Source organism: Sander vitreus, unplaced genomic scaffold, assembly GCF_031162955.1.
Source record: "Sander vitreus isolate 19-12246 unplaced genomic scaffold, sanVit1 ctg275_0, whole genome shotgun sequence".
Lineage (NCBI taxonomy): Eukaryota > Metazoa > Chordata > Actinopteri > Perciformes > Percidae > Sander > Sander vitreus.
This window is the reverse complement of record NW_027595438.1, coordinates 132501-147500: the sequence shown is the minus strand read 5'-3', so window position 1 is coordinate 147500 and position 15000 is coordinate 132501. Positions and strand designations below refer to the sequence as shown.

General features: G+C 41.9%; 2 protein-coding genes across 3 annotated transcripts in view; both read left to right on the top strand.

Annotated features, from left to right (window-relative positions):
* The window catches only part of LOC144513553 (uncharacterized), a 22044-nt gene extending 22040 nt beyond the window's left edge, over positions 1-4 (top strand). The window contains exon 4 of the mRNA XM_078244656.1: positions 1-4. This exon is cut by the window's left edge and continues 2038 nt beyond it. The gene's annotated coding sequence lies outside the window, so the exon portion shown is untranslated.
* A 1448-nt stretch (positions 5-1452) lies between these two features.
* On the top strand, positions 1453-10994 carry LOC144513554 (uncharacterized). Of its 2 annotated transcripts, none has more exons than XM_078244658.1 (2): positions 1453-1736; positions 7957-10994. In XM_078244658.1, exons 1-2 carry the CDS (start codon positions 1544-1546, stop codon positions 9018-9020), a joined length of 1257 nt encoding a protein of 418 aa, XP_078100784.1. In that variant the 5' UTR covers positions 1453-1543; the 3' UTR covers positions 9021-10994. The 2 variants fall into 2 exon arrangements, with proteins under 2 accessions (XP_078100784.1, XP_078100783.1); XM_078244657.1 differs by having other exon boundaries at positions 7954-10994.
* Positions 10995-15000: the final 4006 nt, after the last annotated feature.

Sequence of the window (15000 nt, the reverse complement as noted above, 5' to 3'; positions counted from 1 at the left end):
TTAACTTTTGTAATTTTACATGTGTTTAATATTATCAAAATTAATATCTATATCGCAATATCACATTTTGTCAATATGGTGCAACCCTAGTATAAATACCAGCAGTAACACTAACCATTAAACTCCGGATCGACTCTAGCCGTTTTTCTCTGCGGGGAAAGATCAGTGTCGGTCGATGTCTTCTGTGTTAATTAGCAGTTCGCAAACCAAGTGTTATAATGCTTCATAAAAGCATCAGTAGCTGTGTCATGCTATATCCAAACACCCCCCAAAGCTTTTCAGTTCATAGATCAGTCCGCCAAGGCTGCCCATGTTCTCCGTTTCTATTTCTCATTGTTGTTGAAATGCTCTCAATACATATTTTACACTGTAATCATTTACAAGGTTTAAGGATTTTTGAAAGAGAGATCAAAATGTCTCAACTAGCTGATGACATGTTTCTTTTTTTAAGAATAAACAACAAACTGAAAACTCAATCAGAGAAATACATTCCTTCTCTCTGGCATCAGGCTTAAGACTTAATGTTTCTATGTCTGTATAATACGCCGCTTTTCCATCACGTGGTACCTGCTCGACTCGCCTCGACTCTACTCGCCTTTTTTGGTTTTCCATTACGAAAAAAAGTCCCTGGTACCTGCTAACAGGTACTTTAATGTAGTACCAGCTCAGTCGAGGTTCCCAGCGAGCTGAGGCGATACCAAAAGGTGACGTGAAAGCGACAGACGGGGGCGTCCTGAACAAACCCGCCATTTATAAACAGTTCAGCCAGCTGTGTTTATTTCTGCTAAATGTGTCTTCTGACAACAACACACCTTCCACGTTCTGGGTGTCGCGTGAGGTCACGGCAGTTTCCTGCGGCGTCGCTTGTTTTCCAGTTCTGCGGAGGCTCCAGGCAGAGCTTTCTCCGTAGCCACGTACACACACACGTGGCCGGCTCGACGCAAGCACCAGCACACAAGTATAAACATCAGGCCACTTACATCGGCTACGGAGAAAGCTCTGCGTGGAGCCTCCACAGAACTGGAAAACAAGCTCAAGTGGCCTGATGTTTATACTTGTGTGCTGGTGTTTGCGTCGAGCCGGCATATAACGACCAGCCACGCTGAGGCGGTACTAACATCTGCAACGGAAAACAGACGCACAGTGTCGAGTCGAGTCGAGGCGAGTCGAGCAGGTACCACGTAATGGAGAAATGCCTTTAGAGTCACACTGCGAGACTTTCATCTTCTGTTTGAAACATAAATAATAACTAATAACGTTTCTTTTTCAACCTGGAATGATGGGAACAACAATCTTTTTACATTTTGGTAAATAGAGTCCATACAATTTAAAAAAAAAAAAAGACCTTTATATACCCCTTTATGTTGCTGGGTTTTTCTAAAGAAGCCTAAAACGCTTCCGGACTTTTATTTTGAAGTTCAGCAACTAATCTGCACCGGAAGCTGTAGTCTTCACTGCGGCTAACTTCACACTCTGAACAAGATGGCGTCTAGCAGAAAGGTGTGTTAGCAGAGCGTCTTTGTTGTGTTGAGAAAGAGGTAAAATGTGTAAAGTCCAGATGCTGAGAGCGTTGGTGGAGCAGCGACTAACTGCGGCTGCTGAAGAGATATTTGGGCTGTTTGAAAGAACGATAGCAGAGTACGAGGAGGAACTTTGTCGTTCAAAAGAGGAGAACGAGCGACAACGGGAGCTACTGGACGCTGTTTTCAACCCTCAGCTTCGGTTACACAGAGCAGGTTTGGTCATTAAACCTTCAGTTGATCTTTCTCTCCTTCCTGTCATCTCTTCTCTCAGCAACCATATGACGATAGGACGGATGTAAATAAGCATTTAGTCATAAGATCTACTGTAATCTTCGCTCTTTAACAGGCCTTCGCCAAATTTACCAGACTCCATGTAAATAATCAGGACTTTTATCATCGTAAAACACGCTGCATTCAAAGTGGACAGAAACTAAATCAAACTATCAAAAGCCGTCTTCGTTCATCTTTCCACTGTTCCAACAATCACCACTCTGGTTTGGTTGAAATAAACCCTTAATTCACCCATTTACATGTGGAAATATGCTGGCTCTATACACGCTAAAAGTCCTGATTATTTACATGGAGTCTGGTGGGTTTGGTGATGGCGATTTCGGGGCTGTTTTCTAGATAAACAAAGGTTCTTATTTAATATAAAACGCTCAGCTTCGGTTCCACAGAGCAGGTTTGGTCCCTTTACTTCTTCCTCTCTCTCTGTTTATACTGACATCTGCGCAGCAGAGCGGCTCTATTCTCAGCTTTACGGTAACTAAACGCCCTATAAGCCCACTTAACAGCAGTGCTCAATGTACACAGGATTACAGATCTGTGTGTGTGTGTGTGTGTGTGTGTGTGTGTGTGTGTGTGTGTGTGTGTGCGTGCGTGCAACCCAAAAAAATGATGCAGGCAGCATTAAAATAACACTTATCTACATCATGCTCCAAACAGTTAGAGAAAACAAATATGTTTGCATCTTGAATGTGTGTAGTAGAAATGGTAGAAGGATGCAGTTAGCGTGGTGGGACATTGTGGACGAATGGACATATTTCAGTATTTAGGGAAAGATATGAGCTGTGTGTGTGTGTGTGTGTGTGTGTGTGTGTGTGTGTGTGTGTACACACAAGAGAACACATTTCAGCTTATGAAACGTGTGTGTATCTGTTATTAACCCCTAGGTCCGTTTTGCGCCGAAATTGTCCTTTTAAGTTGATTAACTAAATGTCTAAAGGTGTGTAATATCTCTTACCCTGTTCTTCATTGATGACATATTCCCCCCCAAACCCTCAATGTCCACATTGGCTGGTCTTGGGGCATGGGGGTGTCCATTAATTGATACTCCAGGAACTCCTCCCTGATCTGATCGTGCCCTCGAGCTGATATGGAAGCAGTTCGGCAAACCTATACATACTGGGACTATATTATTCTCAGAAGGCGAAGCACTGCTACTTCTGCCTCTTGGGCGGAGGGATTTGCTCGCAGCACCTGATTGGCCCGTGTTGAGGAGCAGAGAGCAGCAGTGCTTCACCTTCTGAGAATAATATAGTCCCAGTATGTATACGTTAGAAGATGGCTGTGTGTCATGTGACCTTGTTATTTGTTCACGCTGTGACTACAAATCACAACATGTAAACAGGAACATGTTGGTGTTATTTTGACACTTATTGGGAGCAGTAGGCTAGATGGAGCCGGTTACCTCCAGGATCTGTGCTAAGCTAGGCTAGATGGAGCCGGTTACCTCCAGGATCTGTGCTAAGCTAGGCTAGATGGAGCCAGTTACCTGCAGGATCTGTGCTAAGCTAGGCTAGATGGAGCCGGTTACCTGCAGGATCTGTGCCAAGCTAGGCTAGATGGAGCCGGTTACCTGCAGGATCTGTGCCAAGCTAGGCTAGATGGAGCCGGTTACCTCCAGGATCTGTGCCAAGCTAGGCTAGATGGAGCCGGTTACCTCCAGGATCTGTGCTAAGCTAGGCTAGATGGAGCAGGTTACCTCCAGGATCTGTGCTAAGCTAGGCTAGATGGAGCCAGTTACATCCAGGATCTGTTCTAGGCTAAGCTAGGCTAGATGGAGCCGGTTACCTCCAGGATCTGTGCTAAGCTAGGCTAGATGGAGCCGGTTACCTGCAGGTTCTGTGCTAAGCTAGGCTAGATGGAGCCAGTTACCTGCAGGTTCTGTGCTAAGCTAGGCTAGATGGAGCCAGTTACCTCCAGGATCTGTGCTAAGCTAGGCTAGATGGAGCCAGTTACCTCCAGGATCTGTGCTAAGCTAGGCTAGATGGAGCAGGATGGCACATTTTGTCTCCATGAGGTAGAGGGTACATTGTCACTAAAGAGGGACCACCAGTACTTCTACCAAGTGAAGAGGCAAAGCTACTGTGACTTTGTTGTTTGGGGGCCAGGGATAGAGGAGAAGTTCCTGTGGAAGATGTGTGGGAAGGAATGAATGTGTCATTCCTGAGTTATTGGCAAAATAATGTACAGCACCTGTTCAAGCAATATCATGATGCCACCAAATCGTCTGAAGGCTGTTCCTGTGGTTGCCTGTTCTGGATACTGATGACGAAAGAGACATCGGGACTCTGTAAGACTGTCTGTGCACAGAAGTTGTTTGCAGACTACTGATCTTAGTGTTTTCAGTTGGAAGTGCAGTGTCTGCAAACTGGAACTGGCAAATCACAAGCGTGCACAAAGAAGCAAATGAGAAGTGATGCGTTTTTAATTGTACTGTTAGACAAATACAGGTTTATTCAATACATAAATACAATGAACATAGGTAATCAACATTTTTACAAATTAAACCCTTTTGAACTGAGGTTGATGTCAATAGTTGAATATACTTGAATATCTACTGTATTATACATTACATTTTTCCCAAAGGCTTAATCCCTGACCTGTGCTGATAGTTTTTTCCTTATATATATATATATATATATATATATACACATATATATATACATATACATACATACGTACACAGACGTGCACACATATATGCATACACATACGTATACACATACAAAGATTAATAACTTGCCAATGCACATACCGGTAAGTAATCAAAATGAAAATGTAATACATTTATGTAAATAATGTGTGTACATACATGCTTTTTTGTGTGTGTAGTTTGTGTAAATAAATCATTGTATATTTACATTGTATTAATGTTGTACTGTGTTCAGGTGTTCCACATTTGTAAGGGCCCAACACACATGGACTACTTTGTCTAAAACTAAACCCTTTGGGGTGTTCAGCTTCACACATCTGGATACCAGTGGTACTTTGTAGTATAATGTATTGGTTTCTTGTTTCACCGATAACTCTTTCTACTTGGATTCTTACTGCGGCAAGTCCACGTGTGGACTCCAGCTCTACTGGGCTCAATTGTTTCCTTCCTTTAGTGAAAGCTGGGATCTTCAGCTCAGCATTATACAAACTCATAGAGCTGCCACGTTAAACCCTCGATCAGCCAGTATTACATCACCTGCACTGATGCCTTCCAGAAACCCAGAATTTTCTGTGACACGTTTGTCTGATGCTCTGCCTCCCCATCCCTTAGATATACACATGACTGTTCCTTGTGGGGATATGCCTGTTAGGTATTTCATGGTGTGATGATGTTTATAGGTCGCATATGTTTGTGCTCTTGCTTTGAAGTCTTTGGGTTTTTCTATAAAGTTATGCAGGTACATCTAGGGTAAGCTTGTCTTAATATCATGGGCATTGACAGCCGAAGCTCTTCTCTCTGTGGCCTAAATAAAAATGATGGAACAAGCTTTGCATGTAGCATGTCAAGGGTAGTTCCCAATGTTCTGCTAGCTGTCGCTATCGAGATTTGGAAGAGAACACTAAGTAGAGCAAGGGACAGGTTCATTTTCATCTAATAAGAGTTAGAAGAAGTTGTTGGAAAGGAGAGAGGGTTGCGTGTGTCGTAACACTACATAAAACTACTCGCAGCTTGGCAAACGTGGGGAGTCCAGTCAGTGCTTTCACTTTTAGATCGTCATTTGCTAAAGCCTGTTCGTCCAGTGTTCCTAGATTGGTTCCTACTGCGGGTTTCCTCCCTGAGGTCGTCACACTCCTGCTGTAGCGTTGCAATGGCATCTTTGCAGTGATTGCTGAAACACTGTTGTGCTACAGGCTCTCCTGATGACCGTTCCAAGAGGACATCCACAGCATCCTGTTTCTTTTCTGCCTCCATCCTCTTTCTGCTGCATTCTGCTGTGCAGCTCGTACCTTTTGTTTTACAAGGACACAATGAGATTTCTTTATCACATATATAGAACTACTGTTGTAAAATATGTATTACATTTGGTTATACTTTGCTGTGCAGGGAGATAAACTAATAATTAACTGTTAAGAAAGAATTCAATAGGAGAGTGACGCCTAATAGAAAAAAACAACACTAGATGCAGCAAAACATTTCAGACACAGCCTTATTATACAACATTCAAAGTCAAACCTTTCCATGTCTTTCTCCCTTTTCCTCTTTTTGGTGGCAGGGGCGTGAGAGAAGACAGATGAAACCCAGTCAGGGGACAGCAGCTCATCAGATTTGGCACCTAAAATAATGGTTATGGTATTTAGCAGACGCTTTTGTCCAAAGCGACATACAAATAACAACAATAAAGTCAAATTTAACACAGGTGTCAGCAAAAGACTGGTTAAAAGGAGACAGATAAGACGAGGCGTTACAGATATACATCGTAACGCTGGCTGCACAGATGATGCAGACGCAGACCGCTACGATTGACTGACACACACACATTGTTAAAATCATACGCTGGACGCTTATTAGTCTTTCTACATGGGTTTAGTTAATGATCGGGCTATAATAAGACCACGTTGGTTATGTAATCGCTGACAACCGGGACAACTTCACAGTGGTTGGTGAAAACAGGGATATTCTAGCGTCCCAAGACAGCTTTTGTCGGGACTCGGGACTGTCCCGGTCAAACGGGGACGTCTGGTCACTCAATATCAGATATTACAAACCTCAAAATGGCATACTTTTGATGAAGTGATCACTGCACAGACACTAAGGTCTATATAAAAGAGACTTCAGATACAGTATTAGGGGACCACTAAGGCCTATATAAAAGAGACTTCAGATACAGTATTAGGGACACTAAGGTCTATATAAAGAGGCTTCAGATACAGTATTAGGGGCCACTAAGGTCTATATAAAAAGAAGACTTCAGATACAGTAGGGGATCACTAGGATCTGTATAAAGAGACTTCAGATACAGTATTAGGGGGACCACTAAGGTCTATATAAAAGAGACTTCAGATACAGTATTAGGGGACCACTAAGGTCTATATAAAAGAGACTTCAGATACAGTATTAGGGGACCACTAAGGTCTATATAAAAGAGACTTCAGATACAGTATTAGGGGACCACTAAGGTCTATATAAAAGAGACTTCCAGATACAGTATTAGGGGGACCACTAAGGTCTATATAGAAAGAGACTTCAGATACAGTATTAGGGTACCACTAAGGTCTATATAAAGAGACTTCAGATACAGTATTAGGAGACCACTAAGGTCTATATAAAGAGACTTCAGATACAGTATTAGGGGACCACTAAGGCCTATATAAAAGAGACTTCAGATACAGTATTAGGGGACCACTAAGGCCTATATAAAGAGACTTCAGATACAGTATTAGGAGACCACTAAGGTCTATATAAAAGAGACTTCAGATACAGTATTAGGGGACCACTAAGGTCTATATAAAAGAGACTTCAGATACAGTATTAGGGGACCACTAAGGCCTATATAAAAGAGACTTCAGATACAGTATTAGGGGACCACTAAGGCCTATATAAAAGCATCCAAAGAGCACCATGTCATGGGACCTTTAATGTACTGACTAAACGGTTGTAATAGTATCTAAAATTACAGACTACACAGTTGAAATAGTTGGGTAAAAGTACTGACTAAACAGTAGGGGTGTGCAAAAAAATTGATTTGTATTCGAATCGTGATTCAAGCTCTACTGATTCAAAATCAATTCATTGAATTCCAAAAATCGATTCATATTTTTTTTAATTGTATTTCTACTGCACTCACATGATGGATTCTTCATTGATCCCCAAGGGGAAATTCAAAGTCACAGTAGCTTACAGACATCACACACAACATACACATACATCATAAACAGGATGTTAAAGTAACAAATAACAATAAAAAATACTAAATAAACTTAATAAAAAAATCCACATGAATGTAGTAAGGGATGTATAAGATATATACATACATATGGGGAAAAATTAACTACATTTACAAACTGTGAATCGTTTTTAGAATCGAATCATGAGCCTAAAAATCGAAATTGAATCGTGACATTTTCTGAATTGTGCACCCCTACTAAACAGTTGAAATTGTTAGCTCTAAGTATTGACTAAACAGTTGTCTGTATTTGATTTTGTTTCCAGCAGATGTTGAGCAGCTGCTGGTGGTTAAGGAAGAGGTTCCCCCTGAGCAGCACGAGTGTAGCTCCAGTGTGGACCAGCAGGAGTGTAGCTCCAGTGTGGACCAGCAGGAGTGTAGCTCCAGTGTGGACCAGCAGGAGCCAGAGCCCCCCCCACACATTAAAGAGGAACAGGAGGAACTGTGGAGCAGTCAGGACGGAGAGCAGCTTCAAGGGCTGGAGGAGGCTGATATCACCAAGTTCCCATTCACTCCTGTCCCTGTGAAGAGTGAAGATGATGAAGAGGAAGCTCAGTCCTCACAGCTTCATCAGAGACAAACTCAACACATGGAAACAGAAGCTGATGGAGAGGACTTTGGAGGACCAGAACCAGCCGGGAACTCACATCCACTTTTACAACTAGAGAGTGAAGACCAGACTGGAGAGTCTTCTGAGCCTGAGAATTATGACATTGCTGATTGGAAGGAGACCAGAGAACCTCAGTCAGCTTTAAACTCTCTGAAACATGATTCAAGACGTAAGATAACATTGAGCTGCTCTGAGTGTGGGAAAAGATTTGGCCGCAAGTATTGTCTGAACAGACACATGATGACTCACACAGGAGAGAAACCTTTTAACTGCTCTGAGTGTAGGAAAATATTTGGCCACAAGGCAGATCTGAAGAGACACATGAGAATCCACACAGGAGAAAAACCTTTCAGCTGCTCAGTTTGTAATAAATCTTTTATACAGAAAGGAGATTTACAGAAACACATGAGAACTCACACAGGAGAAAAACCTTTCAGCTGCTCCGTTTGTAATAAATCTTTTATACAGAGAGGAGATTTACAGAAACACATGAGAATCCACACAGGAGAAAAACTTTTCAGCTGCTCAGTTTGTAAGAAATCTTTTACACAGAGTCGAAATTTACGGTCACACATGACAGTCCACACAGGGGAGAAAAGATTCAGCTGCAGTGTTTGTGACAACAGATTTGCCTGGCGTTCTGATGTCAAAAGACATAAATGTGTTGGTCGGATGGAAACAGAAGCTGATGGAGAGGACAGTCAGTTTTTCCCACAGAATTAGACTCCATTTGTGGTGGAAGCTGACCCGGGGTGGGGGGCGGAAAGAGGTGCAGACTTCTTATATTAATTGTACTGCAAATATTTTTATACAATATTCTGCAGGTAACGATTCAATTTTTTTTATTTAAAGTATAATGCAGTAAGGCACAGGTGTCAAACTCAAGGCCCGCGGGCCAAATCCGGCCCCTCACAGATTTTGATCCGGCCCGCATAATAATTTAGGTTCACAATAAATTTTGGCCGTCTAGTTTTTGTAGCTTTTTCAATGTTTTTGTTGCTTTTTTCGACATTTTTTGTAGATTTTTTTCTTTGAAGTTACTTTTTTGGGGCTTTATGTTGACCAAACTGCAAGTGAGAAGGCTATATGAGACACGCAATAATAATAAATGTGAATAAACTAAACATGTCCGGCCCTTGATGTGATTCTTAGTTTCCAGTGTGGCCCTTAGTGAAATTGAGTTTGACACCTCTGCAGTAAGGGAAGAGGGCTATCGCTTCTGACAACAAAGTCCAGTTCATTTGATTAATATGAACAGTGTTGTGATTGTGTTGGTTTCTGTTTTCCGGTTTTACTTTGGTAGTCCGGTTTTCTGTCTTGTCTTGTTTTACTTCCTGTCTCGGTTGTCAGTCGTCAGCGCTTCATCAGAGTCAAACTGAGGAGAACAGAGAGACAGAGCCTCTAGCCAGCCAACGTGACATCATGACTTTGCATAAACATACACGGCACTTTCTAAAGCCATGTGGCATGTTCTGTACGCATTTTGAGCTATCCGTGTGTAGGAATTAGCGTCACGGCGAACGGCTTGGGTTTAGGAAAACGTGACATGCGGGATACAATCCCCGGTCTCCTGGGTAAAAGTCCTGTGTTTGACCCATCCCCCCCCGACCAACCTCCCTACGTGGATTTTCGACCTTTCATACTACTCACTATGGCGTAAATTGACACAATCGCAAGGTAATATAAGTCAATGGAGGCCAAACAGCGTTGATAAACATGCTAAAAAGCGAGTATGCGTCTTGATAATACACCAATAATGGCATAGAAATTGGTGTGTTTCCCCTGAGCAGCAGGAGTGTAGCTCCAGTGTGGACCAGCAGGAGTGTAGCTCCAGTGTGGACCAGCAGGAGTGTAGCTCCAGTGTGGACCAGCAGGAGCCAGAGTCCCCCCCACACACATTAAAGAGGAGCAGGAGGAACTGTGGAGCAGTCAGGAGGGAGAGCAGCTTCAAGGGCTGGAGGAGGCTGATATCACCAAGTTCCCATTCATTCCTGTTCCTGTGAAGAGTGAAGATGATGAAGAGGAAGCTCAGTCCTCACAGCTTCATCAGAGACAGACTGAAGCTGATGGAGAGGACACTTTTACAACCAGAGACTGAAGACCAGACTGGAGACTCTAATGAACCTGAGAATGATGACAGTGCTGATTGGAATTTGGATTTGATTTATTGTGGCTTTTTTTTAAATGTATTGATAGGATTACATCAGCCCTGAATAACAGTGAATACGTTGTTTTAATAATATAAGATAATGTTTTAATTTTATTCTTGCTGACATTGACATTGTGCTTTCTTTGACTCTTAGTGTTTATTTTGTAAATACAAACCATGAATCACAGAGGCACTGTAAATATTTCACTACATACTTATTTCAGGCATCAAAGTGTATATTTTTAACGGCTAAATACTACAGTATGTCTAAGATGGGGTTTTATTTATTTAATTGATATGACAAACAAAATATTGAATTATTAACAGATTAATAGGTTAAACAGACATTTTGTTCTGTCTATATAGTTATCTCTGTCTGTCTATCTTTTACATAGTCATTAAAAATGCTGATTAATGTTAACATGAATAACTGTTTATAGTATGACTGTCTTTTTAATTAGTACTATATAATATGGATAATATTAAGCTACAGTCGTGTTTCAGGCAATTGTGTATATTTTCAATAAAAAAATACAGTATATGTCTAAGATGGGGTTTATTTGCTATGGCAAACGGCATATAGAATTATTGTTAATAGATTAATATGTGAATAATATGTTTTTTTATTTATCTATTGAAGTTTTTGTAGGTGCTGGTGCCGGTTCGGGCCCCAGTGGTCTGAGTGGATTTGGGACCAATTCAAATTGTCGCAGACTGCACCTTTAACCTTTGTGTCCGTTGATGGTTGACTTGAAAATAACACAAGGGAGTCCTCTAGTTGAAGTCAATCATCTTGCAGTTATTACAGCATATGCATATTAGAGTTTAGATTCTCTGCCCGAGCCCGATATTTTACACCACTATGATCGGGTCCTTGATCAAGCATTTGTGTTTTAATCCTGACTTGATTAGCCTAATTGGGTGGGGAGAAAGCTCTGCCTCTCCAGCTTCTCCCCTAGCTCTGGGTGGAGGTCCTGACCTTACTTGAGTGGGAGGTAAACTGGGTTACATCGTGTCCCCCCCCCTCTGTAGCACTGTTGTCGGCCAGTGCGTCAGCATGCAGAACGTGGTGAAGGACAGTATTAATGAGGTGATGGAGACCGTGATGGACAGTATTAATGAGGTGATGAGACCGTGATGAAGGACAGTATTAATGAGGTGATGGAGACCGTGATGAAGGACAGTATTATTGAGGTGATGAGACCGTGGTGAAGGACAGTATTAATGAGGTGATGGAGACTGTGATGAAGGACAGTATTAATGAGGTGATGGAGACCGTGGTGAAGGACAGTATTAATGAGGTGATGAAGGACAGTATTAATGAGGTGATGGAGACCGTGATGAAGGACAGTATTAATGAGGTGATGGAGACCGTGGTGAAGGACTATTAATGAGGTGATGGAGACCGTGGTGAAGGACAGTATTAATGAGGTGATGGAGACCGTGGTGGAGACCGTGATGAAGGACAGTATTAATTAGGTGATGGAGACCGTGATGGAGACCGTGATGGACAGTATTAATGAGGTGATGGAGACCGTGATGAAGGACAGTATTATTGAGGTGATGAGACCGTGATGAAGGACAGTATTAATGAGGTGATGGAGACCGTGATGAAGGACAGTATTAATGAGGTGATGGAGACCGTGGTGAAGGACAGTATTAATGAGGTGATGGAGACCGTGATGGAGACCGTGATGAAGGACAGTATTAATGAGGTGATGGAGACCGTGGTGAAGGACAGTATTAATGAGGTGATGGAGACCGTGGTGAAGGACAGTATTAATGAGGTGATGGAGACCGATGGGAGCCCGTGATGAAGGACAGTATTAATCAGGTGATGGAGACCATGGTGAAGGACAGTATTAATCAGGTGATGGAGACTGTGATGAAGGACAGTATTAATGAGGTGATTGAGACCGTGATGGGGACCGTGGTGAAGGACAGTATTAATCAGGTGATGGAGACCGTGATGAAGGACAGTATTAATGGAGGTGATGGAGACCGTGGTGAAGGACAGTATTAATGAGGTGATGGAGACCGTGATGAAGGACAGTATTAATGGAGGTGATGGAGACCGTGGTGAAGGACAGTATTAATGAGGTGATGGAGACCGTGATGAAGGACAGTATTAATCAGGTGATGGAGACCGTGATGAAGGACAGTATTAATAGGTGATGGGGACCGTGATGGGAGACCGTGATGAAGGACAGTATTAATGAGGTGATGGAGACCGTGGTGAAGGACAGTATTAATGAGGTGATGGGACGTGATGGGGGACCGTGATGAAGGACAGTATTAATGAGGTGATGGAGACCGTGGTGAAGGACAGTATTAATCAGGTGATGGAGACCGTGATGAAGGACAGTATTAATCAGGTGATGGAGACCGTGGTGAAGGACAGTATTAATCAGGTGATGAAGACCATGATGAAGGACAGTATTAATCAGGTGATGGGGACCATGATGGACAGTATTAATGAGGTGATGGGGACCGTGAAGGACAGTATTAATGAGGTGATGGGGACCGTGATGGACAGTATTAATGAGGTGATGGGGACCGTGAAGGACAGTATTAATGAGGTGATGGGGACCGTGGTGAAGGACAGTATTAATGAGGTGATGGGGACCAGAACGTCTCCTATATGGTCCCAGGTCTTGGATTATGTTGATGTCTTGATCTGGTCCCCTCACTAGTCAGCTGAGGGAGCTGTGGGTCCAGGTTTCTTCCTTCAGATCATTTGTGATCCGTTCTGAATAAACTAACAGCTGTTGACGTGCTTCGTCCTCGTTACATTATTCATTAAGATCATTCTGAACAGATTTCTGGAGTTCTAACAACTCAGAGTTGTAGTTAGAACGTCACGTATTAAAACATCGTCAGGTTTAAGTCGGGGTCGGGATCATCATTACAGTCAACGTGCTCGGGTAGGGTCGGGCTTGATCTTTTGGACCCGATCTCAGCTCTAATGCATATGGGTCAAACTTCCTTCAAGACAGTCCTCTCTTGCCCTAATGCCAACATGTCTCTTCGGAGTCTGACCTCGTCCTAACATTACGGTGACTTACTATCTTCTTCTGATTCTCCTCTTCGTCGCTATCAGTTGGACATAATCCAGAGTCTTGCTTCCCAAGGAGATCGTAAAAGGAAGGACGCGCTAAACCACGAATCCACCTTTTGTTCTGCACGTCTTTCTCGGCCAGAGATGTTTTGTTGCTATTACATTTTATGGGTGCACTATGTTTCCAAATGCTTATATTAACTGCACTCTGCTCCAGACATCTTTGCACGTCTCATGTTTATACAAGGTCATCCATGTCTCAAAGCTTTTACATCTTACAGAATATACTCTACAAGTACGAAATACATTTTACACACTTAGTACACACCACTAAGTAACAGCATAGATAGTAGGGTTGCATGATATTGACAAAATGTGATATTGCGATATCGATATTAATGTCGATATTTTTAAACATATGTAAAATTACAAAAGTTACGGAAAAACACATCAAAATAGATTCATAACAAATTAAACAAGTTTTTTTACAACACGAGGTTTATTTCAACTGACGGTCATATTGGACTGGTCCAACATGAATATATAAATAAGGACCATGTCTACAGAACAGGACATGTTCTACTGGTTGGACAGTATAAATATATAAATAAGGACCATGTCTACAGAACAGGACATGTTCTACTGGTTGGACAGTATAAATATATAAATAAGGACCATGTCTACAGAACAGGACATGTTCTACTGGTTGGACAGTATAAAATATATAAATAAGGACCATGTCTACAGAACAGGACATGTTCTACTGGTTGGACAGTATAAATATATATAAATAAGGACCATGTCTACAGAACAGGACATGTTCTACTGGTTGGACAGTATAACATATATAAATAAGGACCATGTCTATAGAACAGGACATGTTCTACTGGTTGGACAGTATACATATATAAATAAGGACCATGTCTACAGAACAGGACATGTTCTACTGGTTGGACAGTATAACATATATAAATAAGGACCATGTCTACAGAACAGGACATGTTCTACTGGTTGGACAGTATAACATATATAAATAAGGACCATGTCTACAGAACAGGACACACCACCGTTTGGTATAAGAGAGAATATGATCCATGTGTCTACAGAACAGGACATGTTCTACTGGTTGGACAGTATAAATATATAAATAAGGACCATGTCTACAGAACAGGACATGTTCTACTGGTTGGACAGCATAAATATATAAATAAGGACCATGTCCACAGAACAGGACATGTTCTACTGGTTGGACAGCATAAATATATAAAGCAAGGACCATGTCTGCGGAACAGGACCTTGCTCCTCTACTGGCTGGACAGTATACATATATAAATAAGGACCATGTCTACAGAACAGGACATGTTCTACTAGTTGGACAGTATAAATATAAAAATAAGGACCATGTCTATACAACAGGACATGTTCTACTGGTTGGACAGTATACATATATAAATAAGGACCATGTCTACAGGACAGGACATGTTCTACTAGTTGGA